Source organism: Dreissena polymorpha, chromosome 1 (genome assembly GCF_020536995.1).
Source record: "Dreissena polymorpha isolate Duluth1 chromosome 1, UMN_Dpol_1.0, whole genome shotgun sequence".
NCBI lineage: Eukaryota > Metazoa > Mollusca > Bivalvia > Myida > Dreissenidae > Dreissena > Dreissena polymorpha.
The window spans coordinates 127,639,272-127,660,577 of NC_068355.1; the positions used below are offsets into that span (position 1 = coordinate 127,639,272).

The window sequence follows — 21,306 nt, forward strand, 5'->3', positions numbered from 1 at the left end:
TTCCGATTGAATCTTTATTCAAATAATTTTGCCACAAAAAGAAAAATGTGTACAAAATATACAACACTTAGTGTCCCATTTATGGTCAACCAACTGCTTGATAGACTAATTAGTACCCTTTATTTATAATAGTGTACCCTTGTGGGCTTGTATCGATTTTCAGACGTAACGAGTGTTTTCACAATAAAATACAAATAGCGAATACATGATGTTAAACACAATATAATCAATAATGCATATTATTTTGTTCACTAAAACATAAACATAATTACTCAATCCTTAAATGCCCCCCCCCCTCCTGTCGTATCCGATTTGAAAACAGAATGGTGTGCCACATATTTCACACATATGAATTTTTTTAAAACTAATATTCATTTTATAATTCGCCATCGTTCTCCAACCGTTCTGGCACCGGGCTGTATATCGCTGAAATAAAATTTCATAAGAATTAGTTAATTAATGACTAAATGTAAAAAAAACTATTTGTTCGTAACAAACTACTGAACAAATAAATGTAAAACGCCAATTGCGCTTGTTCATATGATTATTAATTCAACTTTTGTTCAAACTGTGAAGCACAACATAATGTCTCACCTGTGAGGTAGATGTTGTCTTCTAGTTTCTTCTTTTCTGAAAAAAAAAAGAATTATCAATATTATTAAAAAAACAACATTTACATGTATCACAAACAAATCACATTTTTTCAATCTTAACAATTATGTTCGATCCTCTCTTAAGGAACGTTCTTTTGATAAAAAGTACTGATTCAACCCAGAAAACGGACTCGATCATAGGGTAACATTTTAATAAGTCTTATGTTTTCCCTAAAATCTACCTGCTGATTGCATGTCCTACCCTGACACAATTTATGTGAAAGTGATGGGGATAGAACGCTAGAGTCCAAAGCTCTACCAACTGAGATTGCCCGGATATTGATCTTTAACGAGTGCATAAGATACTTTTGAAAATAGAAATAAATTCGTTTAAACGAAAACCTAAGGGACAACAGTATTTTCATAAAATTTCAGATGCTTTTCGAAACTGTTTTTAAATGGAAAAAAGATGAAACGATCAATGACCAATTTCATGAATTATTGAACAGAAATGACTTTTACTACGTGTAGGTTGTCGCGAATATGAATGAAAAGATAATACGAGTCAAAGACGGTGCTTTAGCATTTGACACCATACCCTTTCGATTTTTTTTGTATATTTTGTATAACATGCTTAGAATAATTACCAATAGTGGTTATTAAACTATCAGGCATACATTTAGCGTAAGAGCATTTGGCCCTTTCATAAATACTTGTTCCCTTTTTCTGGTCAGCTGACTTATACTGTGGGTGGGCAGCTTTTTTCCATGGTTTCCATATTTAGCATACATTCTGCGTAAAGTCTTAAATCCGCGGCCACCATAGTTTTCAGCTGTGCCGGTAATATCGCACCTTGTGAAAATTGTTGGCATGTACTTACCAGCGGTCTCAATTGACGAAAAATTTTCAGCTCTTTCAACGGGCATCATATTTTCCGTACATTCGGCATACGCTATTTCGTCGTCGTTGGTCATTCTTGTAATACAATTTCTGTTAACACCCTTGTTTGCGGCTCCTCTATTTGGAACAAACTCTGCGAAAAGACATTGATTCTTTGCAAAAGTATATGTATTAAAGCTAATACAATGGTCTGTTTGCGACGAACATTTTATTGTATCTGTGTAATGAGCTTTGTCTGTGGGCGTAACATTTTGTAAATGTTTAGAGAATGGATCTTTTTGTAAAGATAATGAATTTGGAACAGAGTTCGGGTCTTCTTGAATTTCCGAGTATTGATAGGTATCTTCAGTCGTGTTTGTGCCGTCCTCCACATTAGCTTCTGAGTTTACCACATGCGTAGCTGACTGACTGGCGGTTCCAGCGATGCAACCGATATAATAACAACTGTCCAGACTACGAACATCGGCTGTATCGACAAACCTTTGTAGCGTGGTATTGTGCACCATACTTAAAGGTCCGGACTCTTTTACCGTAGGCAAATGTCCTGCAAAGTAAGATAATACGAATCATTCTGCGACGTTTGCACAATCGACATTTCAGTGTTTATGGATAGATAGAACTCTCGTCATATATTTGATGAATAAGTGACAAATAAATCAGTTATAATACCTAAAACACGAACGAAGCACAGACAGCAACACGATATTTATGGATCAAAAGGGTCATTTTAACATTTTGTGATATAACCTTATTTTATCGAATAGTATTATTATTATCAGGAATTGGTTAAATAATAACAGGATGGTATTTTGCACAAGAGGTGTATTATTTTACAATTGTACAAAGATAAATGTTAAAATAATTCGATATTTTATCGAATAGTATTATGAACAGGAAATGGTTTATTAATAATACGGTGGTATATATTATTGACATTATCTTTTAAATACGCGGTTTAAGTTCAAAGCCCTAAATGTCAAATCGCCCCATTGGTGCAAAAAGGTACCATGTGCCTTTTAATTTAAATGTCACATGGCACCTTTTTCACTAAGGGGGCGAAATAATAGCGCGGTTCATTGTTTTTACTATTCTACGTATGATATATGTGTACAGTATAATCAGTGACATTTAAAAACACGAACATCTGTGAATAACTTCATTTAAAGGTTAAACTACCGCTCGAGGGCACCCAAGATTTGCGACATCGGATCGACAAAGGAACCGTGATCGCCACCACCATAATGAGACTTCCAAGAACGGATGAAATGAACACCACAATCCTTGTCCTATCGTCGGTGAACGGCTTGGTTTCTATATAAAAAATATATTTTATATGCCAAGTTTATTTGTTTTACATTATATTGTTATTAAAACAAGCATTGATGAAAATAGCGAACGTTTTGTTTTTATTTTCGTTTTATTTTCGCTGAACGCTAGAAATGTTTAAAATAAAAATACAAAATTTGTGGGAATATATTTCAACATTTTATTGAAAACTCTGTTTGGTTCAAGGGTAACATTATCATCAACAACGGATTATGTCTCAAGTTGCTATAACATTAAAATGTACTACATCTCAATATATTTATAACAGAAGGTTACATAAGTGCAACACTTTTAATTAGACACTGCATTTGGCAACGTACCTCCGACGTTTCCGATGCTTATATCACTCTCTGTACTCCATATCGTTTTAAAGGTACTTTCATTGATGCTTTCGGTGGATTCAGTACTGGCCGTTGTTTTTGTATCTGTAAATATTAAAACAAATTTCCGGCCGAGTCGAGTTTGTATAAAAAGAAACAATTGCCAACGCGAAACATCGACATTTATATCGATTACATAATTCAACTTGCAGCTTTGTAAATATATTGATCTTTAATTTAATAGATTGATATTTTAAGTTTACATACACTGAAGAGAGATTCGTGCCACATTGCTAAAGATACCGACTGCACCAGTTGTGTTTGGTATTGCACATTTCCATTCTTCTGCTTCATTGGCAGTCGTGAGATTATTAATTGTGCAGCTAACATGTTTGTTGGTGACACATCTACATAAAATATTGTTCGGCAAAGAAGTGATCGTACAGTTGCCAATATTTCTTGATATTGCTATTTTTCTTCCAAATGACTTTTCAAAAGGCAGTTTCTGATAATAACCAACCGAGACTTCCGTGTCGCTCTGATAGCTGCATGCTAACTCCACGCTCGTGTAATTATATGTTTCATTTAATTGAATTGTAACGGAATTAGCACCTGAAAATGAACAGTAAACGGTCGTACCAAGCTTCAAGCATATTGGAAGAAATTGGAAGAGTAAGAATAGTTTAGAAAAATATAACATCGAAATTTCGTTGGCAATTTTAAACACTATTCTCACCACGTGTATGCATACATTGTTTTGACATTCCTTTATGTTGAAATAATAAGGTTTACTTGTTGGTTAACAAATAAAACGTCTGCTATTAATAATGTTTAAAATATTAAGGCGATATGGTGCACAACTGATCAAACGTTTATTTCATTCATACGTTGCTCAAAAGAAACCCCTCAATAAACGGTATTTTGCTAGGCAATACTAAGCAAATTTATTTGCGGTTAGTCGTGGATGTAAAGTTTAAAACTGCTTCTTATAAATGACATGTTGAAATGTGACATTTGATATCATTTTTTGCAACATTGAGCTCCTCTGTTTTTTTGGCAGAAAAAATATACGTTATTTGGAATTTTTATGTGAAACATAACGTAACCTTATACTATGATATATCTTAAAATTAGCATCTTGTTTTCGACATGAGTACTTTGCAAATTACAACAAGAGTCTATGCCTTATAAGCCAACAAATACGCAGTTAGCAGTTTTAAAAGTTTGTTTTTCACAGACTTACACTGTTAAACTATCTGTATAAAACTGCAGGTTAAGCCACCAATGCTCATTGTTACAAATGTGATGCAGTTATTATCATGTATACACTCTTTTGTTCTTATATTTTGTCAATCCCATTTAAGTGTCTACATAAATACTATGTTTTTAGCGTATGAGCAATTATGAAAATGATGAATAATTGAGTATTTGTGTAATCAGACAATTCATCGAACACTGTCAGTACATGTTAATCCTTTTTTGTTACAGTCCATGTATATTAAGATGTTTGTAGAAACTTTGTTGACCTTTCAATACAGGTTTACGCTCGTCGAAGTTCATGGCAACGAGTTTACGTGCAAACGTGTGTCAGGTAACACAATGCAAACTTTACACACTTCTTCTTGAATGAAATGTTATTTATTTATTTATAAACCAGGTGATTGATGTTATTGCATAAAAGAGGGATCGGGCGGACTCATTTCTAAAACGAACCGATACTCTTATCTTATAGGTAATTTAGATCTAAAAAGATAAATGGATGAATATCATATAATTGTCATTTAGGCACAACCTAGAAGATCAACTGTTGATAATTATAAAGTGTATACAATAACTTTGATACGCAATTACTTATCGGCCTTACGTTATATGTATACGTTTAAATTAAGCCTACATACAAACGGGGAAATTAATATTCGTTATGCTGCCCATTTATTTTGAATGGTTAACGCAATTACACGTTATATAATGCCACCGGCAAAGAATGATGAACACGGTCAGTCGGTCATGGTTTTCATTGATTCCTTATAATAAAGATATTCATGTCAACATATATGATGTGCATAATAATAAAGTAAAGTCTTTCATGAATTATTGTTTAGAATGTTTACGTAAAAAGATTTTTTTATGATATTTTAGTTCAAATATTTACTGTATGCAATAATTTCATTGTTAACTGATACTTACAATAAAAAGATAATAGTGAATATAAACATTCCTAACGCAAACTTACCTGTTTCCATAAAAATGAACGACACAATTAATATTACCCACATTGTTTATAACTGGGAGAAGTTTAAGTTTAATTTACTATATTAGTGTGAACATCCGCAATTACATCAAAAAATGATGAAATAAAGAACTATGAAAATGATTGCTATGTGACCGATATTCAACTATTCAAATTCCTCTTCCATTATTAAAAAATAAATAAACGGTTAGTTAGTAACCTGTTATGTAAAATAGTTAGAGCTTGACAAGAGATAGAGTGAAACATATTGATACACTTAGAACAAGAGAAAAAAGTTTATATCACATATATAAGTACAAGTTTCATATGCCTTGTCATGTAAGTTAAATAAACGCACGACTGAATGTCATGAAATCATATTTCAGTTGCAGTTGCCTCTTCCCATAGAAACCATCCAAACCACAATCTTTTATTTTATTCTGGTGCTGGATTGTTTTAATTGTTTAAAGATGGTGTCCTGAATCGTCGGTTCTTTCAAGGCTTAAGAGAGTATAATAATTGCGCGAATAATTGCCGGATGTCACGTTCTGCCAGCCAATAATTTCAGTATCAGAAACGCATTGTTTAAAACTGTAATGTGGCGATGAAAATCGTTGTGTTAATCTTATGCTCAATTGAATTTACTTCTTAAAGAACATATGTTGCGGGAACGATAATTCGAGCTCTAATTTGTAGGTATGTATACAAAACATGTAGCAGTATTATTCTCGAGCAACACGTTCCGAATAAAAGATCGCTAACCTCCAAGAACATGAAAAATGTCTGAATGTGTTATTTCCAAAAAAAGACAATAATAAGGTCAATAATAAGGTCATAGTTTACATAATCTTCAAAGAAGCCTGTTCAAGGGGAGGCGGACTTGTAGACACGTACACTTATTATTTATAGTCACACCTCGTTAACATTTATGTTCACCTTCATTGAATTCTCGAAACCCTATTCCAATACTAGTTTTATTTAATTTCGGATTATTCGTTCGAGTGTGTTAAGAATATGTTTTATGAAATCCAATGGCAACGCATGACTATGAAAGCTATAACTATTAACCAGTTTAACACACCACTACATTGCCGACAGAATTACTTGTACATCGTGAGCCCAAATGCATGTCAAAAATAAAAAAGTAACTTTTTATTTTAAATGACACAGTTTCAATGGATATAAACGCAATTCATTATTTTAAAATGAATAAGGGGTTGTTATCCTTACTATTTAAATTTCAGTTTGTATATAGTGATTGTGACCCGCATAGACAACATGTAGAAAACAAAACGCAAATATTGTTACTTGTTCCGAGCTGAACCGTTACTACAAAGGGTGGTCAAACATTTTACAAGGTTTCTACTGCTTCTCACAGTTGTCTACCCTACTGCAAAAGTTTTTTACCCAATATATAACGATAATTTATAAAGGTTGCAAAACTGATATTCATTTTCAAAAATATATCACTTGCGCAGAGCAATACTGCATTCGATAGTAAAACAGCTGGAAAACTAATCTTTATTCATATTTATTCGTATTTGAAATTTAAAGGCTAACATATTCACCTTAACCGATGCGATACGCTTGAACAACTGCGCACATTTAGTTTATTTGAAATGAATATCGACATGTTACTATCATCTACCATTTAAAAAGATACGATTTCATCTTCGCTTAAACCCGAAACCTTGTGAGCAGTGTAAAACCATTCGAGCAGTATTTGGTATTTTACCATAAAATTTCATTAATAATAATTGTAGTGGCTTGGAAATTAAAGCAGTTTTTCTCCCCAAAATGCCTGAACATGGCCCATTTCGCCCAATCTTCTTCTTCAGGGAGCCACATTTCGCTCATTTTTTAAGAAAATTTGTCAGGATGTTTTCTACATGTAGGCCAATACCTTTGTTATCACTTTTAATACACAGTTGTTTCAAAATTGGACTTGAAAGTTTTCTTTTTTTTTCAATTTACTTACCTTATGTAAGTTTATGGTAAAATACCGAACACTGCTCTTATGGTTTTACACTGCTCTCAAGGTTTCGGGTTTCCTGGGGTGTATTCATTACTTGTGTTGTTTGATGGTGAACAATAACTCTGTGTGAATACACAGTCGCGCTTAGTTCCGATCACAGGTACTTGAAAAAAAATTCGTCCTTATATATATACCGGTAATAAGAGTAAAGGTATCCAACGATGATTTCACAGGTGTATTGAATAACACAATGCAACAGCATAAACGATCAAACAATGCACACATATGTCGTTGTGGTTGCCAGCAGGAAGGGTCCATCTATGATAAAACACCTTTTAGTTGATGAAAATCCTCCAAGTATGTCCAAAACAGCCAAAAGTTTCACAAATAGCACCCCAAAATGAAAGTGTGTAATTCCGACCGTCCAGCTGTCAGTAATGAATGAAGGCGATTTTCGGTCGATTGTTCACACTTAAACAAGAACTTTGCTATAAACTCCACGTACGTTTGTCATTTACTCAGTTTGCCATCGAACTACGTCGTTCTCTGGTAAAGGCACAACGAAAATACTCAGAAACAGTGGAAAATACACCAAATATTATATTTTATGTTCAATCTGAATCCATTTTATTGATGGAACGCGGTAAATCTTTATCTTGTTATCGATTGGTTGAATAAGTCGTAAATTATAGAACAAGTTTACCAATTTTATTTTCAATCAATGGAAACGTCTTCTGTAAGTAACACCGATTTCTACCTCAAAATGATGGTCGTGAAAGTGAAAGTACACTTAACGTGTTGTTTCTTCCGAGTTTCCGACTTTTTACCGTTCAACTGGGACTTAAGAACGCCGTAGTTCGAAGGCAAACTTAGTAAATGAAAAACATTCGTGGACTTTATAGCAATGTTCTTATTTTATTGTGAAAAATCGACCGAAAATCGCCTTCATTCATAACTGACAGTTGGACGTCTGGAATTACACACATTGATTTTGGGGTCATATATGTGAAACTTTTAGCTGTTTTGGACAAACTTGGTGGATTTTCATCAAATAAAAGGTGTTTCATCATAGATGGACCCTTCCTGCTGGCAACCACAACGACATATGAGTGCATTGTTTGATCGTTTATGCTTTTGCATTGTGTTATTCAATACACCTGTGAAATCATCGTTGGCTACCTTTACTCTTATTATATATATAAGGACCAATTTTTTTTCCCAAGTACCTGTGGTTCCGATCGGGGGATTTATTCAATGTTAATGGTTGAAATTAACTATTCATTACGCCAATCTCTAGTCCACGAGTATTGTGTTCCTTTACAAAGCGTTTATTTTATTGTTCATTGAACAAAGTGTGTACTGAATGCACTGAATGCACTGCTACTCATTTGTGGGGATCGAAAGTAAGCGGTTTACCTAATACACTACACGCAATCCATCAAGTCAATTGTGTGTGGAAGAAGACGTCAATGCTGCAATTTTTATAATGCATTGCTCTTGATAACCCTCGTCTAAATAGAACCAGACATAATTATGTAATTCAATCGTCGCCATCTGGCTTTACTAAATTTCTTTATCAACATTCTTTCGAGTCACTTAAAGGGGCCTTTTTACAGATGCTGGCATGTGTTGAAGTTTGTCATTAAATTCTTTATATTGATAAATGTAAACATTGGATCTAAAAAGCTCCAGTACAAAACATGAACCATACCATTAAAAAAATTATTCAATCGTTTCGCGTTGCAACGCTTTATAATTTTCATGTTTTTAAATCGTCAAAAGATGCATAAAATGGATATTTTAGAACATGGTAAATGTTCAGTATTACTCTTTCCTCATAAATATCATAACTACAACCAACATTTGCGAATCTGAAACATTTGTTTTTAAATTTTGTCAATTTACCGAAACGCAAAAAGGCCCTTTAAAACTAATTTCCCGCCTTGCCAATGCCTGCACAACAACGGGATATACCAGCCCCTATACACTTTAGATACCAGTTATGAAAGCGTTTTTGTTAAAATTAAGGAATTGAACAGTGTTTACAATACATTAAAGTATATTCGAACATTTAAAGTATTTAATATTGCTTGTAGTCAACAGGTGTCAAATTTGTACTTTACATCAAAATAACAAATATGTCTCTGAATATTAGCGTGATAGCTTTTGGATTTGATAGCAAATATGAAATCAATGTTTGCTGTTTTACAGATACCCTAATAAATGATTTACTTTAATTATTGTTTTGTTAAGCGACTAATAAAGTGTTGCTATATTTAAACACGGCCATGGCTGCAATGCATTTCAGCTTGTGTAATAAATATATGTTAGGCGTCTGTTAAACAAAACTCGCAATGAATAATCACTTTTTTTTATTTTTTATAAACTTATTGAAACACACAATATGAGAATTTTAACATTATTGCCGAAAGGAATATTTTAGACTTGCAATCCACAGCACTTGCGAAAAATACAAACACGATGATTTTCATTTTAAAAGCTGTTCAGCTTTATACATATACTTCAGTCTTATGGTATTCTAGAAGGTATTTATTCCGATGTTGTCAAAGTTCGGCTTATTTAGTGTTTAGGCTGTAACTATAAGGGAAAAATATTAAACTATTTGTTCTTAGACACATCGATAGCTTGTGCTTCATTTTTTAAATTCTTTTCTTCCTCTAAACGGTCTATCTTCAGCTGATGTAAATAGTATACTCGTTGATAATTCTTTCTGTCGACCACTGGGTGACGGCGGCAACAGCCTGTAATAAGTCGAAATACAAAATATGTATTGTACGCTTACATTTCTGTGCATATAGCATTATAAATCAGTTTCAACTGATGCTTAATTTCAGAATTGTACAAAGACAAGCGAAAGATATACAATTTACGATGGACATATTTAGAAATCTTAAACAAGAGGGCCATGGGCCCCTTAAGCGCTCACCCGAGACCCCAATGAACTAAACTATTCTGGGAAGGTAGAGTTCAACATAATTAAAGTACTTCATACAGACGGGTACATACTTAACTTGCGCTTTATAGTTCGATTATTTAGTGTAACATCTTCAAAAGAGGACGAGTGCTGAGCAGACAGGCTGTAGTACAGACTTAGTGTGCTCTATTATTAAAATGCATTTTAACTGTTTTTGCAATCAAATTATTTAGAACAGTGATACTCTGATTTTCAAGTAATACTGCATTTCACATATCATACATGACGTCTGTATATAAAATTAATTAGAATAATGGTATTTCTGACTTTCACATAATACTGTATTTCACATATCATCCAAGTAGGCCTACATGACTTTTGTATATCAATCTGTATTTATGATTTAAAATGAAATTTCATACTTCATTTAAGAGTTAATTTTTGTTAATTATTTCACATTTGTAAGTGTTGTTTGTAAACAATTCCTCTACGCTTCTACTCTTTATTTACAACCAATGCAAAACTAAAATGCATTTTAATTGTGAAATTTATTCTCAAATACAAGCTGCAGTTAATATCATAAGTATCGCAAATAGTTGGTTTTAAGTACATTTTCTCTATCTCTATAATTCTTGAACAAAGTATATCTGTGATATGATATGTGTACATGTAGACACGATAGTTTTTTGTCAATAAATGTTCAACAGTAAAGTTGGAGAATATTTCAATCTATTTTTTATTGATCAATATAATGGAATTTGACAACAGTTGTTACCTAAGCTGTAAAGGATATTTTTACGTGCATATCTTTACTTTTTCTTCTTGATATTCATAATATACACTGGGACTTTGTGATAGTTATAAGTTTTATAATAGCCATATTGAGTAAGTTCAATCAGGCATCACTGTACTTAAAGCTAAGAAATATGAAATATCACGACCATTAAATTTATATATATTGTATAAACCTTTCTTGGAAATATATAAGTACATAATTTTGCTTTTTCAAGAGCTTGCTTCAATGTTTTAATCTGTTCTTTTTATGCAGTCGGCATGCTGATTTTTATATAAAAATAAATGCCAGACAGATGTATTTATGTGTTTATCTCTATATTGATACCACTGTATAGCAATTGCTGTTCCATGCTGCTCACTGCAAAGGGCTGTAAACAAGGGGTTTGGCATCAAGCAACTGATAATGAGGTACCTGCTGTGGCTAATGGTTATTTTATTGGTATGTGGTCATTAAATTACATGCAACAAAATGTGTGAAAAGTGGCCAGCACAAGAATTTGGGGCCTGACTCTAAACTGTTATATACAGTTGTTTCTCCCCTAAGTAATTTTCTGTGAAATCAATATTACTACTTAAAATTTTGAGATTATTTAATAAAGGGTTTTCAGATGGCAAACATATGTTGGTTGCTCTTCATCCCCAACCAATCATAAATCATAAATAATAATCCTCTTCAGAAAGGAACAAAAATAAATATTTTTTTATGGCAATTTAACTGTATATCTTATCGGCAGAATAAATATTCACATGACTGCATGGAGATCATGAATATCATAATATCCATAAATTTCATTCAACGTATACATCAGTAATTGCATAGTAGAGCGTAAACAAGGTTACACTATAAAGACATTTAAAGCCATGTTTCTCAACAGACCGCAACCATAAAGGAAATCGGCCTAGATATCATAACAAGATATCTATAAAACAAATGTTTTGACCAAGTTTCATGATGATTGGACAAAAAAATGTGACTTCTAGAGTGTTCACAAGCTTTTTTTACTATATAAATATAAGGAAAAAGACCCCCCCCCCCTGGCGGCCATGTTTTTTTACCGAAATAAATGTTCTGACCAAATTTCATAAAGCTTGGGCAAAAAATGTGTTGAGGAAACTGCCCCGCCCCCTGGCGGCCATGTTTTTTCACCGATCTGGACCATTTTCAAACTCATCCGATATATCAATGAAACCAATGTTTTGACCAAGTTTCATGATGATTGGGCAAAAATTGTGAGTTCTAGAGTGTTCACAAGGTTTCTCTATAGCCATAAAAGGAATATTGCTTCGCCCCCTGGCGGCCATGTTTTTCAACGGACCGGAACAATTTTTGAACTCAGCCAACATATCATTAAGACAAACATTTTGACAAAGTTACATGAAGATTGGGCATCAAATGTGACTTCAATAATGTTCACAAGGTTTTTCTTTTGTTTGACCTAGTGACCTAGTTTTTCATCCAGCATGACCCAGTTTCGAAGTCAGTCGACGTATCATTGGGACAAATGTTCTGACCAAGTTTCATGAAGATCGGACAAGAAATGTGGCCCCTAGAGTGGTCACAAGGCAAAATGTTGACGACGGACGCACGACGCACAAAAGGCGATCCCAAAAGCTCACCATGAGCACGTTGTGCTTAGGTGAGCTAAAAACAAACGTTCAGATCAAGTTTCATGAACATTGGACTATAAATGTGACTCATAGAGTGTTAATAAGGTTTAACTATACCCATATAAGCAAAACTGCCCTGCCCACTGGCGTCCATGTTTTTTTACCGATCCGAACCATTTTCAAACTCAACTGTCGTATCCAGGAAACAAATGTTCTGACCAAATTTCACGAACATTGGATAATAAATGTGACTTCTAGAGCGTTCACATGTTTTCACTATATACATATAGAGAAAACTGCCCCGCCCTCTGGCGGCCATGTTTTTTCATCGATCTTGACCAATATTCGAACTCGTCCGAGATATCAATGAAACCAATGTTTTGACCAAGTTTCATGATGTTTGGGCAAAAATTGTGACTTCTAGAGTGTTCACAAGGTTTCTCTATAGCCATATAAGGAATACTGCCCCGCCCCCAGGTGGCCATGTTTTTCAATGGACCGAAACCATTTTTGAACTCAACCAACATATCATTAAGACAAACATTTTGACGAAGTTATATGAAGATTGTGCATCAAATGACTTCTACAGTGTTCACAAGGTTTTTCTTTTTTGACCTAGTGACCTAGTTTTTGACCCAGCATGACCCAGTTTCAAACTCGGTCGAGGTATCATTGGGACAAATGTTCTGACCAAGTTTCGTGAAGATCGGACAATAAATGTGGCCTCTAAAGTGTTCACAAGGCAAATGTTGACGACGCACGCACGCACGCACGACGGACAAAAGGCGATCACAATAGCTCACCATGAGCACGTTGTGCTCAGGTAAGCTAAAAAGCAACCGCACTTTGAATCGAAACTTCAATACAAAAGTTCTTGGTTTCTTGGTTGTGAAAACATTTAAACCAAGCTTAAAAATACATTAACTACCTGTATAAAGCACCAACTATTGTCGCCATTATGATGACAAAAAGAGTCGCAGCTATCAACACCTGTCTTTTAAGTTCATAAACCAGTTGCATACCTGTAACACAAATACTGAGGTCATTAATTTCTAGTAGATGACACAATTTTTTAATTACATGTCTTTCTTGAAATGCTTTGCAATGTAATAAATGTCAAATTGGGCATAATGATCTTAATTTGCAAAAACTGCATAGTATGAAAAATGTCTTGATAGGACAACGTGCCATAATGTAAAATATTTTATTAGCATATATACATTTAGATAGTAGGTTAGCTGATCAATGTGCCGATGCATTATGTTTCAATGTTTCTTCGGGTTGTAAAGCAAGCGGATTGTGCTTTTAACGTCGTTGAGTTTACACAATAAAAATAAACAAATGGTAAGAAAAACCAACTTGACAAGTATCTTCAAAAATCGTTTATCAATAATTTAATGTTAATCATTTCGGTATTAACTTTAATTACAACTGAACCTGAGTCCTGGTAATTTTTTTTATATATAAATGTGTTTGTATATGCATGTGGTGAATATGAATAAAGAGTGAAGAGTAAAATATCTATTAACAATGATTGTTAAATATTCCCAATGTTTGCATTTGCAAACCTATTGCAGTAGTTTTTTTTTACCGCTGCACTTGCTGCGGGGTCATTGTCGAACTCGAGTTATATCTTATTAAGACAAAGGAGTTGACTAGGTTTCAATAATACTGATAAAGATATGTGTTCTCCACAGCGACTTTAAACGATCTTATTACCCTTTTTTTCCAAAAACGTTGATGCCTCAAAAAGTAGGAACAAGTTGAGAAGAAGAAGCACCAGAAAATAAAGGAAATACAAGTTAAATTCAATTACACATGGTTTTATGTTCTACAACGAAAAACCCCTTTATGCATACAGGGCATGGTTAATAAATCTTTCTGTGTGCTGATTTGTAAACACGACACTTACAAAAATACGAATGAACGTATCGGCTTAAACTATTTCAAGCGATTTTTTTTGCCCAATTGAGAAAAGCACTTGTACCAGCCCAATTGGGAGAAATATGCGCTAAAAACCTTAAAATTGGAAAAATTCGCGTCGTGAAATCTTCATATTGGGAAATTGGTGTATTTAATTATTTGCTCGCAAATACTTTAAAATTGATAACTAAGTGTTGACAAGTTGTCAATTCTATACTTACTTAGGTTCAAGTCATAGAGCTGCAATGGGAAACTTATGTTATTATAATTTTTTTTGTTTATGGAAATTTTCAATTGGTATTTACTTTTACAGTAATTGGGAAATGTGTAGTTTTTTCTTAAATGGGAAAGTGCCGTTTTCCGGTACTTTATAAGGAAGGAAAAATATCGCTGATTTGCTTATAAATTTCGGTGGAGTAAACAATGCTCATCACGCCTTTATTGATAATGCAACAAACATACCGGAGGGACGCCAACTAATGTGCTCAGATAAATTCGTTAATGTAGAACCAACATTATTTGCACGCAATCCTTTTCGATGTTCGGATCCTCTTGTTTCCTCTGAAACAGAATAACACTTATAAAAGCAACGAAGTATTTGCCTCACTAATATTAATCATATTTTGTCTGTTCACTTAGATTGGCTCTTCTATACCAAGGCGAGTCTTTGCACTAAATTTCACCGTTAAAATTGTAAACAGAGAGCCGCAAGTTTGCACAGGGTATAATCAATGTAAACATTCTCAAAAGGTTTTCAATAAATTTAGGCAAACTTTACAGTCCGCGATGTTCACAGCTTGGTCAACAACAATGGGCCTCGGAAATCTACAATTAGGCATTTACCGAGTTAACTACATTTATAGCATGCTATACGAGTATCGAATGCTAACACTTCAGACAGAAAGAACAGTATTTCCGACATATATTCACCCATATTATCTACATAAAGCGTTGAGGTAAGAAGTCGAACTGGACATACATATAATCGAGGGTAAATAACATTGTATTATGATATTCAAACGATTATAAAAATAACAGACATATTGCGGACTTTAGTCAATTTCGTTCACGAAAAGATGTTTTTCGGGTTCATTTTAGTCGTTACATGTTTGGTAAACATTAGGATAGCGTTTTAAACTAAACCAGGATAAAATGATATTTATAAAAAAATACCCGCTATTTTCCAAGGATTTTTTCCTCGATTACGTTTTCAAATATAAATTAACTTTTATCCTAAACGCTGGTTTAAAATAAAGGCATCGGTATACGCAGAGGTTTAACCGTGTACCTTTTTGTTCAATTCATCAGAATGTCATATGAAACAAGAATTTGCAAACATCTACAGTTTACATCCTACGTCACTTCATTGTGTTTATTAATCGGGAGAATACCCGCCCCGAGGATAACCTCATATAATTGTACATGTGAATGAGACTCAGGTAATCTATGTAAATAAAAGATTATTTACCTGGAACCATTATCTTTACTGTGTTGCTGAATACTGCAATGCCATTGCTCGGGATAGCGCACTTCCACTGCTCATCGTCATTTTCCACGGTTAGAGTACATATTGTGCAACTAACGTATCTCTCGCTAACGCATTCGCATTTAATGTTGGCCGGTAGTGGAGTAACCTGACAGTTGGTGGCATTGCCACCAATCGCTATTGTTCTTGCAAAGGATGACATGGATTTCCGTTTCATATACAACCCCACAGCAACAGCAAAGTCACTTTTGAAGCCGCATGCTAACACCACACATGTGTCGTTCTTGTAAGTCAATGCTATGTTTATGGCCACAGGCGCAGTAAGACCTGCTAAAAAGAAGTTTGGAAATGTTCCTGTCATATAAATCTTTTAAGGTAAGGACATTCACTTTATTAATTGACCTTATAGCGATTTTCATTGTTAATCATGGCGATGAGAGTGGTTCTTCATAAATACATTCCACGTTATGTTATATTTGTAATAAATATCACTTTGGAATTCAGAGGCGTAGAAACGGAAGTCGTATTTGTTTCATTTGTTTGTCTATGAGCCAAAAATTCAAATGATTAAACGATTATTTATGTTCGTTTCTCGCATGGAAAAAGAACTTTTAAAAATGTTCACTTCGAGGTTCTTATATACCTGTCCATTGATTACGTTGGTAGAGGCTTGTTTTACAACGATAATTGTGACAGATGAACAGCAAGTAACATATGTTGGGATTTCATTCATAAGAAAGGAAGCACATATTAGTAAAGAGATGCTTACCTGAGTTGACGAATCCAAGTGCCAGTATTAAACCACCAATGTTTATCATAACTGACTGCTGATATATTCTTTTAAAAATAGTTGAAAGGTCTTATGTATGTGTTTGTGTGCACTCTTTTTGTTTGCATCGCTTTTTCCAACTCATTTGCTGCAACCATGTATTACGCCCATTCGTGCATGATCAGTGTGGTTTCTGTTAAACATGTATTCCTTTTTTTCCTCAGCAAATTCGCTTATCTGCTTCTATAAATAAATAACCAGAAGATATGTATATGATATATGTATATGTCAAGAAAGTTGTACTTATGTGTTTGTCAACATTTTCACAATAGGTACATGCTTATACTGTAAGAATCGTGCACACGATATGTTTCGCTACGATAAGGTATTAATTATTATTAATCCCGTACATATTTGGCTAACAACTTTCTAATATCTGATAATTTCTAAAATATGACAGTACGACGTGATTCGGTGGAATTGTAAACGCGGTACTACGCCGCGATTATCCGTCAGAACGACGTGGTTATGCGAAAGTGCGATGTGATAACGCGATATAAATTATGTGATACATGGAATATTCTTCCGCGATCAAGCGATGTAAATGGCTACGAATCTGTTTTTATAGTTTTATAATCCGTTATTGTCAGTCATTCATGGAAAGGCTTTGTGGATCCCCACTTAAATCCACAGGATGGAATCCCGTATTTTTTTCATATATATGTTTTTATAGGAACAAGGAGTGCAACTTCATTTACCGTAAAACTACACCATCTTTACTGTAAACCATGTAACTCGAACATTTTTTACGAATTAACTACACACCGGTTGTTTTCAAAAGGTAATAAAATAATTTATCAGGACAAATTAACATCAGTACCATTGATCCAGCAGTATTTTGACGCCAGCCCGCAGAAGTTAACCCATTTCAAAAATCGTGTTTGGTCGGACACCAATGTGTCCACATAGAGATTTTCCATGCCGATCACTTTAAAGAGCTGAGAAAAGAGAAAGGAGTGAGTGACGGGGTGCTTGAAATAGGTAAAAGTACCTCGGTAGAAGAACTTTGGTCAATTTATTCAGATGAGATATCAACTGGTATTAAACAATTTATTCCCTCAAAAACTATAGGTACAAGAAGATCATTACCATGGATTAACCAACCAATAAAACGACTAATGAGAAAAAGAGATACACTTTATTTCAGACTCAAAAACAATCGAGCTCATAAGACCAGAAATATGTTCCTAAATATTAAAAACCTTATCAAACGAAATACCAAAATTGCTTATAATAAATATATCGAGTCTATTTAGGCATTGAAGATCCTGACGCCCAAGAAAACAGATCCAACTTTAATCCGAAGAAACTGTATAGTCTCTTAAAAAACTCCAAACAAGACGCTCAAGATATTTCTACTCTTTTTGACAATGTTTCAGGAAAATAAACTTCAGTGAATCAAGAAAAGGCCAATGTGCTGAACCATCAGTTCCAATCCGTTTTCACACCTATGTCCCCCTTACCCTTTCTCAATCATGCCTCTCCTTTTTCAGAAATCTTAATGAAATCTCATCTTCATCTTTCAGCAAATTTCCAACAATGCCAAAGATCTCAGTCAGCGTTAATGGGGTGCAGAAGTTGCTATCCAATCTTAAACCACACAAGGCAGCAGGTCCAGACAACATCAAACCCCTTGTTCTAAAAGAATTAAGTTCACAAATTTCTCCAATAATAACACTCCTTTTTCAGAAATCCTTGGACACCGGAGTTCTCCCGAAAGTATGGACATCTGCAAATGTAATACCGCTGTTCAAGAAAGGGAACAAAGAAGACCTAGCAAATTACAGACCTATCTCTCTCACCTGTATTTTATGTCAATCCTTAGAACATATAGTTTCTTCTAATCTTTCAGCTCATTACAATAAATACAACATACTTTATGACGTACAGCATGGTTTCAGAGAATGGCGTTCCTGCGAAACACAACTTCTACAACTCATTGATGACCTAGCACAAAATATGACATCTGGAAAACAAACTGATCTAATATTGCTTGATTTCAGCAAAGCGTTCGACAAAGTAAACCATCTTAAACTGCTTTTCAAATTACAGGAACATGGTAAGGATAAAGATACTTTCTCATGGATCAAATCATTCCTTATAGGTCGCACTCAACGGGTTGCTCTAGATATAGAACTATCATCCGAGGTACCAGTGACATCCGGGGTACCACAAGGGTCTCTGCTTGGTCCGTTACTTTTTCTCCTCTATATAAACGACTTACCTAAGTCTATTACCTCTCAAGTTCGCTTATTTGCAGATGACACTGCCGTATACCTAACAATCAACAATATGCATGACTACCACACTATACAAGAAGATCTAGATAAACTAATGAAATGGGAACATCTTTGGGACGTGGAGTTCAACCCAAGTAAATGTCAAGTTTTAAACATAACCAGAAATAAATAAAAATTCTCTTTTAATTACAGGCTCCATGGACAAATATTAGAAACTGTTGACATTGCAAACTACTTAGGTGTGGACATTTCAAAAGACCTTTCCTGGAACACCCATATAAATAGAATTACAAATAACGCTAATAAATCTCTTGGTTTTCTGCGCAGGAACATACAGACGAGAAATTCCAACATTAGCCAGCTCGCATACAAGACCATGGTTAGACCACAGGTTGAATATGCTTCTTCCGTATGGCGCCTTCACACATTACAAAATATACAAAAAATTGAAAATATACAGCGCCGAGCAGTCCGCTGGGTCAAACATAACTATTCCCCGTATGACAGTGTCACCTCCATGCAACAGGAACTTGGTTGGCAGACCCTACAAGAAAGACGAAATAACACTTCATTAATAATGTTTTTCAAAATTGTTCAAGGTTTAGTGGCTGTTCCCCTACCATCATATATCGAGCGACCCACCAGATTCACTCGTCACATGCATCCCCTCTCCTACAGACAGATCCATACTACTGCTAATTATTATAAGTTTTCATTTTTTCCAAGTGTTATTGTGATGTGAAACAACCGCCCCGCCACTACAGTTTTACATCCTGATCTTGAAGGGTTTAAGCAGTCCCTGCCTTTCCCTTCTGCCCCTTGAACTCTGGGAGACTTGTTTTATCAATTTTTAACCTTAAATCACTTCACCTTTTAAAAAATATAACATACTTTTAACATTCTCACTTTTAACACTTTTACCTGCACTGACTGCGCAACTGTCGATAATACCCGAAAGGGGAGTTAGACAGTATATATAGATAGATAGATAGCTAAAACTTAATATCCAAGTCATTAAACGGTAGATAAACAACACCTGTATGCACATTAAACATTTTTCAATCGGTTACAATACCTATTGTTATCGAAAAAGTATGGTAAACACCATTTATCGAGTCTTTTGATCCGCGAGTACAACAAATATAAACAGAAAATTACATTTAGTCTCTGGGAAACCCTTTGATGACGTCAGAGTAACACAAAATACGATTGGTCGGTTTTCATCCATTTATCATTAACCTTTTTACGGAGATCCTCGTGAAATTCCGCCCAACCAATAAAAAAGACCCGTAGCAAATTTATGCTTTATTGAATGGCGTCAGAGGATTCCCGTACTTCCTTTAAAAGCTCTTGGTTGTTTATTTACAAATCGGAGTTAAAAACACTTTTGATGGCGTGCGAATAACTATAAAATATATTGTTATCGATTCATTAACAATTATTGAACGGGAAATAACCGTTAAAATGACGAACAGTCATGTAATCTTTGTGTTTTTGCTGTTTGAAACGATCGGAAATTTAAGCTATATTGGACACAATTGTGTCCGACCAAACTTTTTTCCGTGAGTGTCAACTTCTGAGGGCTGGTATCAAAATACTGCTGGATCAATGGTACTTATGTTAATTTTTCCTGATAAATTATTTTATTAGCTTTCGAAAACAACCGGTGAGTAGTTGATTCGTTAAACATTGTTCGAGTTACATGGTTTACAGTAAAGATGGTGTAGTTTTACGGCAAATGAAATTGCATTCCTTGTTTCTATTATAGCAAATATATATGAAAAAAAAACGGGATTCCCTCCTGTGGTTATATCTATTAAATTATATAGTAACTATCTTGATTTTCATTTTTCGGAAAACTTACACTTTCCTTTGAAACACTTCCAGTCTATATGTACAACATCCTCCAGAATCTAGGTAATCAACAAATTTGTGGAATTGTGCTTTTTTCCCCATCGGAATAAATTGGTCATAAAACACTTCACAAAAACGGACCATAAAAGAGCTGATTTTTCATATATTCTCTTTCGCAAGAGTAATGAAAACCCTGTAAAAAAAGCGTGCACTAAGAATCGCGGGACAATCCAATGTGAGGCGATAAGTAATGTGTAGCACATGGGTTCTTAGCTGTTTTGTAGCGAAGAAG

General features: G+C 34.4%; 2 protein-coding genes across 3 annotated transcripts; both read right to left on the bottom strand.

Moving 5' to 3' along the window:
* LOC127867057 (uncharacterized) lies at positions 1-5,733 on the bottom strand. Its single transcript, XM_052408011.1, has 7 exons — positions 5,373-5,733; positions 3,407-3,751; positions 3,140-3,244; positions 2,670-2,804; positions 1,474-2,037; positions 595-630; positions 1-426 (listed from the first exon to the last, which is right to left on the bottom strand). The coding sequence occupies exons 1-7, from the start codon at positions 5,413-5,415 to the stop codon at positions 377-379; spliced, it is 1,278 nt and encodes a 425-aa protein (XP_052263971.1). The 5' UTR covers positions 5,416-5,733; the 3' UTR covers positions 1-376.
* A 3,966-nt stretch (positions 5,734-9,699) lies between these two features.
* On the bottom strand, positions 9,700-17,168 carry LOC127867068 (uncharacterized). 2 transcript variants are annotated; one of them, XM_052408027.1, is made up of 5 exons: positions 16,861-17,168; positions 16,074-16,418; positions 15,068-15,166; positions 13,611-13,704; positions 9,700-10,106 (listed from the first exon to the last, which is right to left on the bottom strand). In XM_052408027.1, the coding sequence occupies exons 1-5, from the start codon at positions 16,907-16,909 to the stop codon at positions 9,998-10,000; spliced, it is 696 nt and encodes a 231-aa protein (XP_052263987.1). In that variant the 5' UTR covers positions 16,910-17,168; the 3' UTR covers positions 9,700-9,997. The 2 variants fall into 2 exon arrangements, with proteins under 2 accessions (XP_052263987.1, XP_052263978.1); XM_052408018.1 differs by having other exon boundaries at positions 16,074-16,421; positions 16,861-17,161.
* Positions 17,169-21,306: the final 4,138 nt, after the last annotated feature.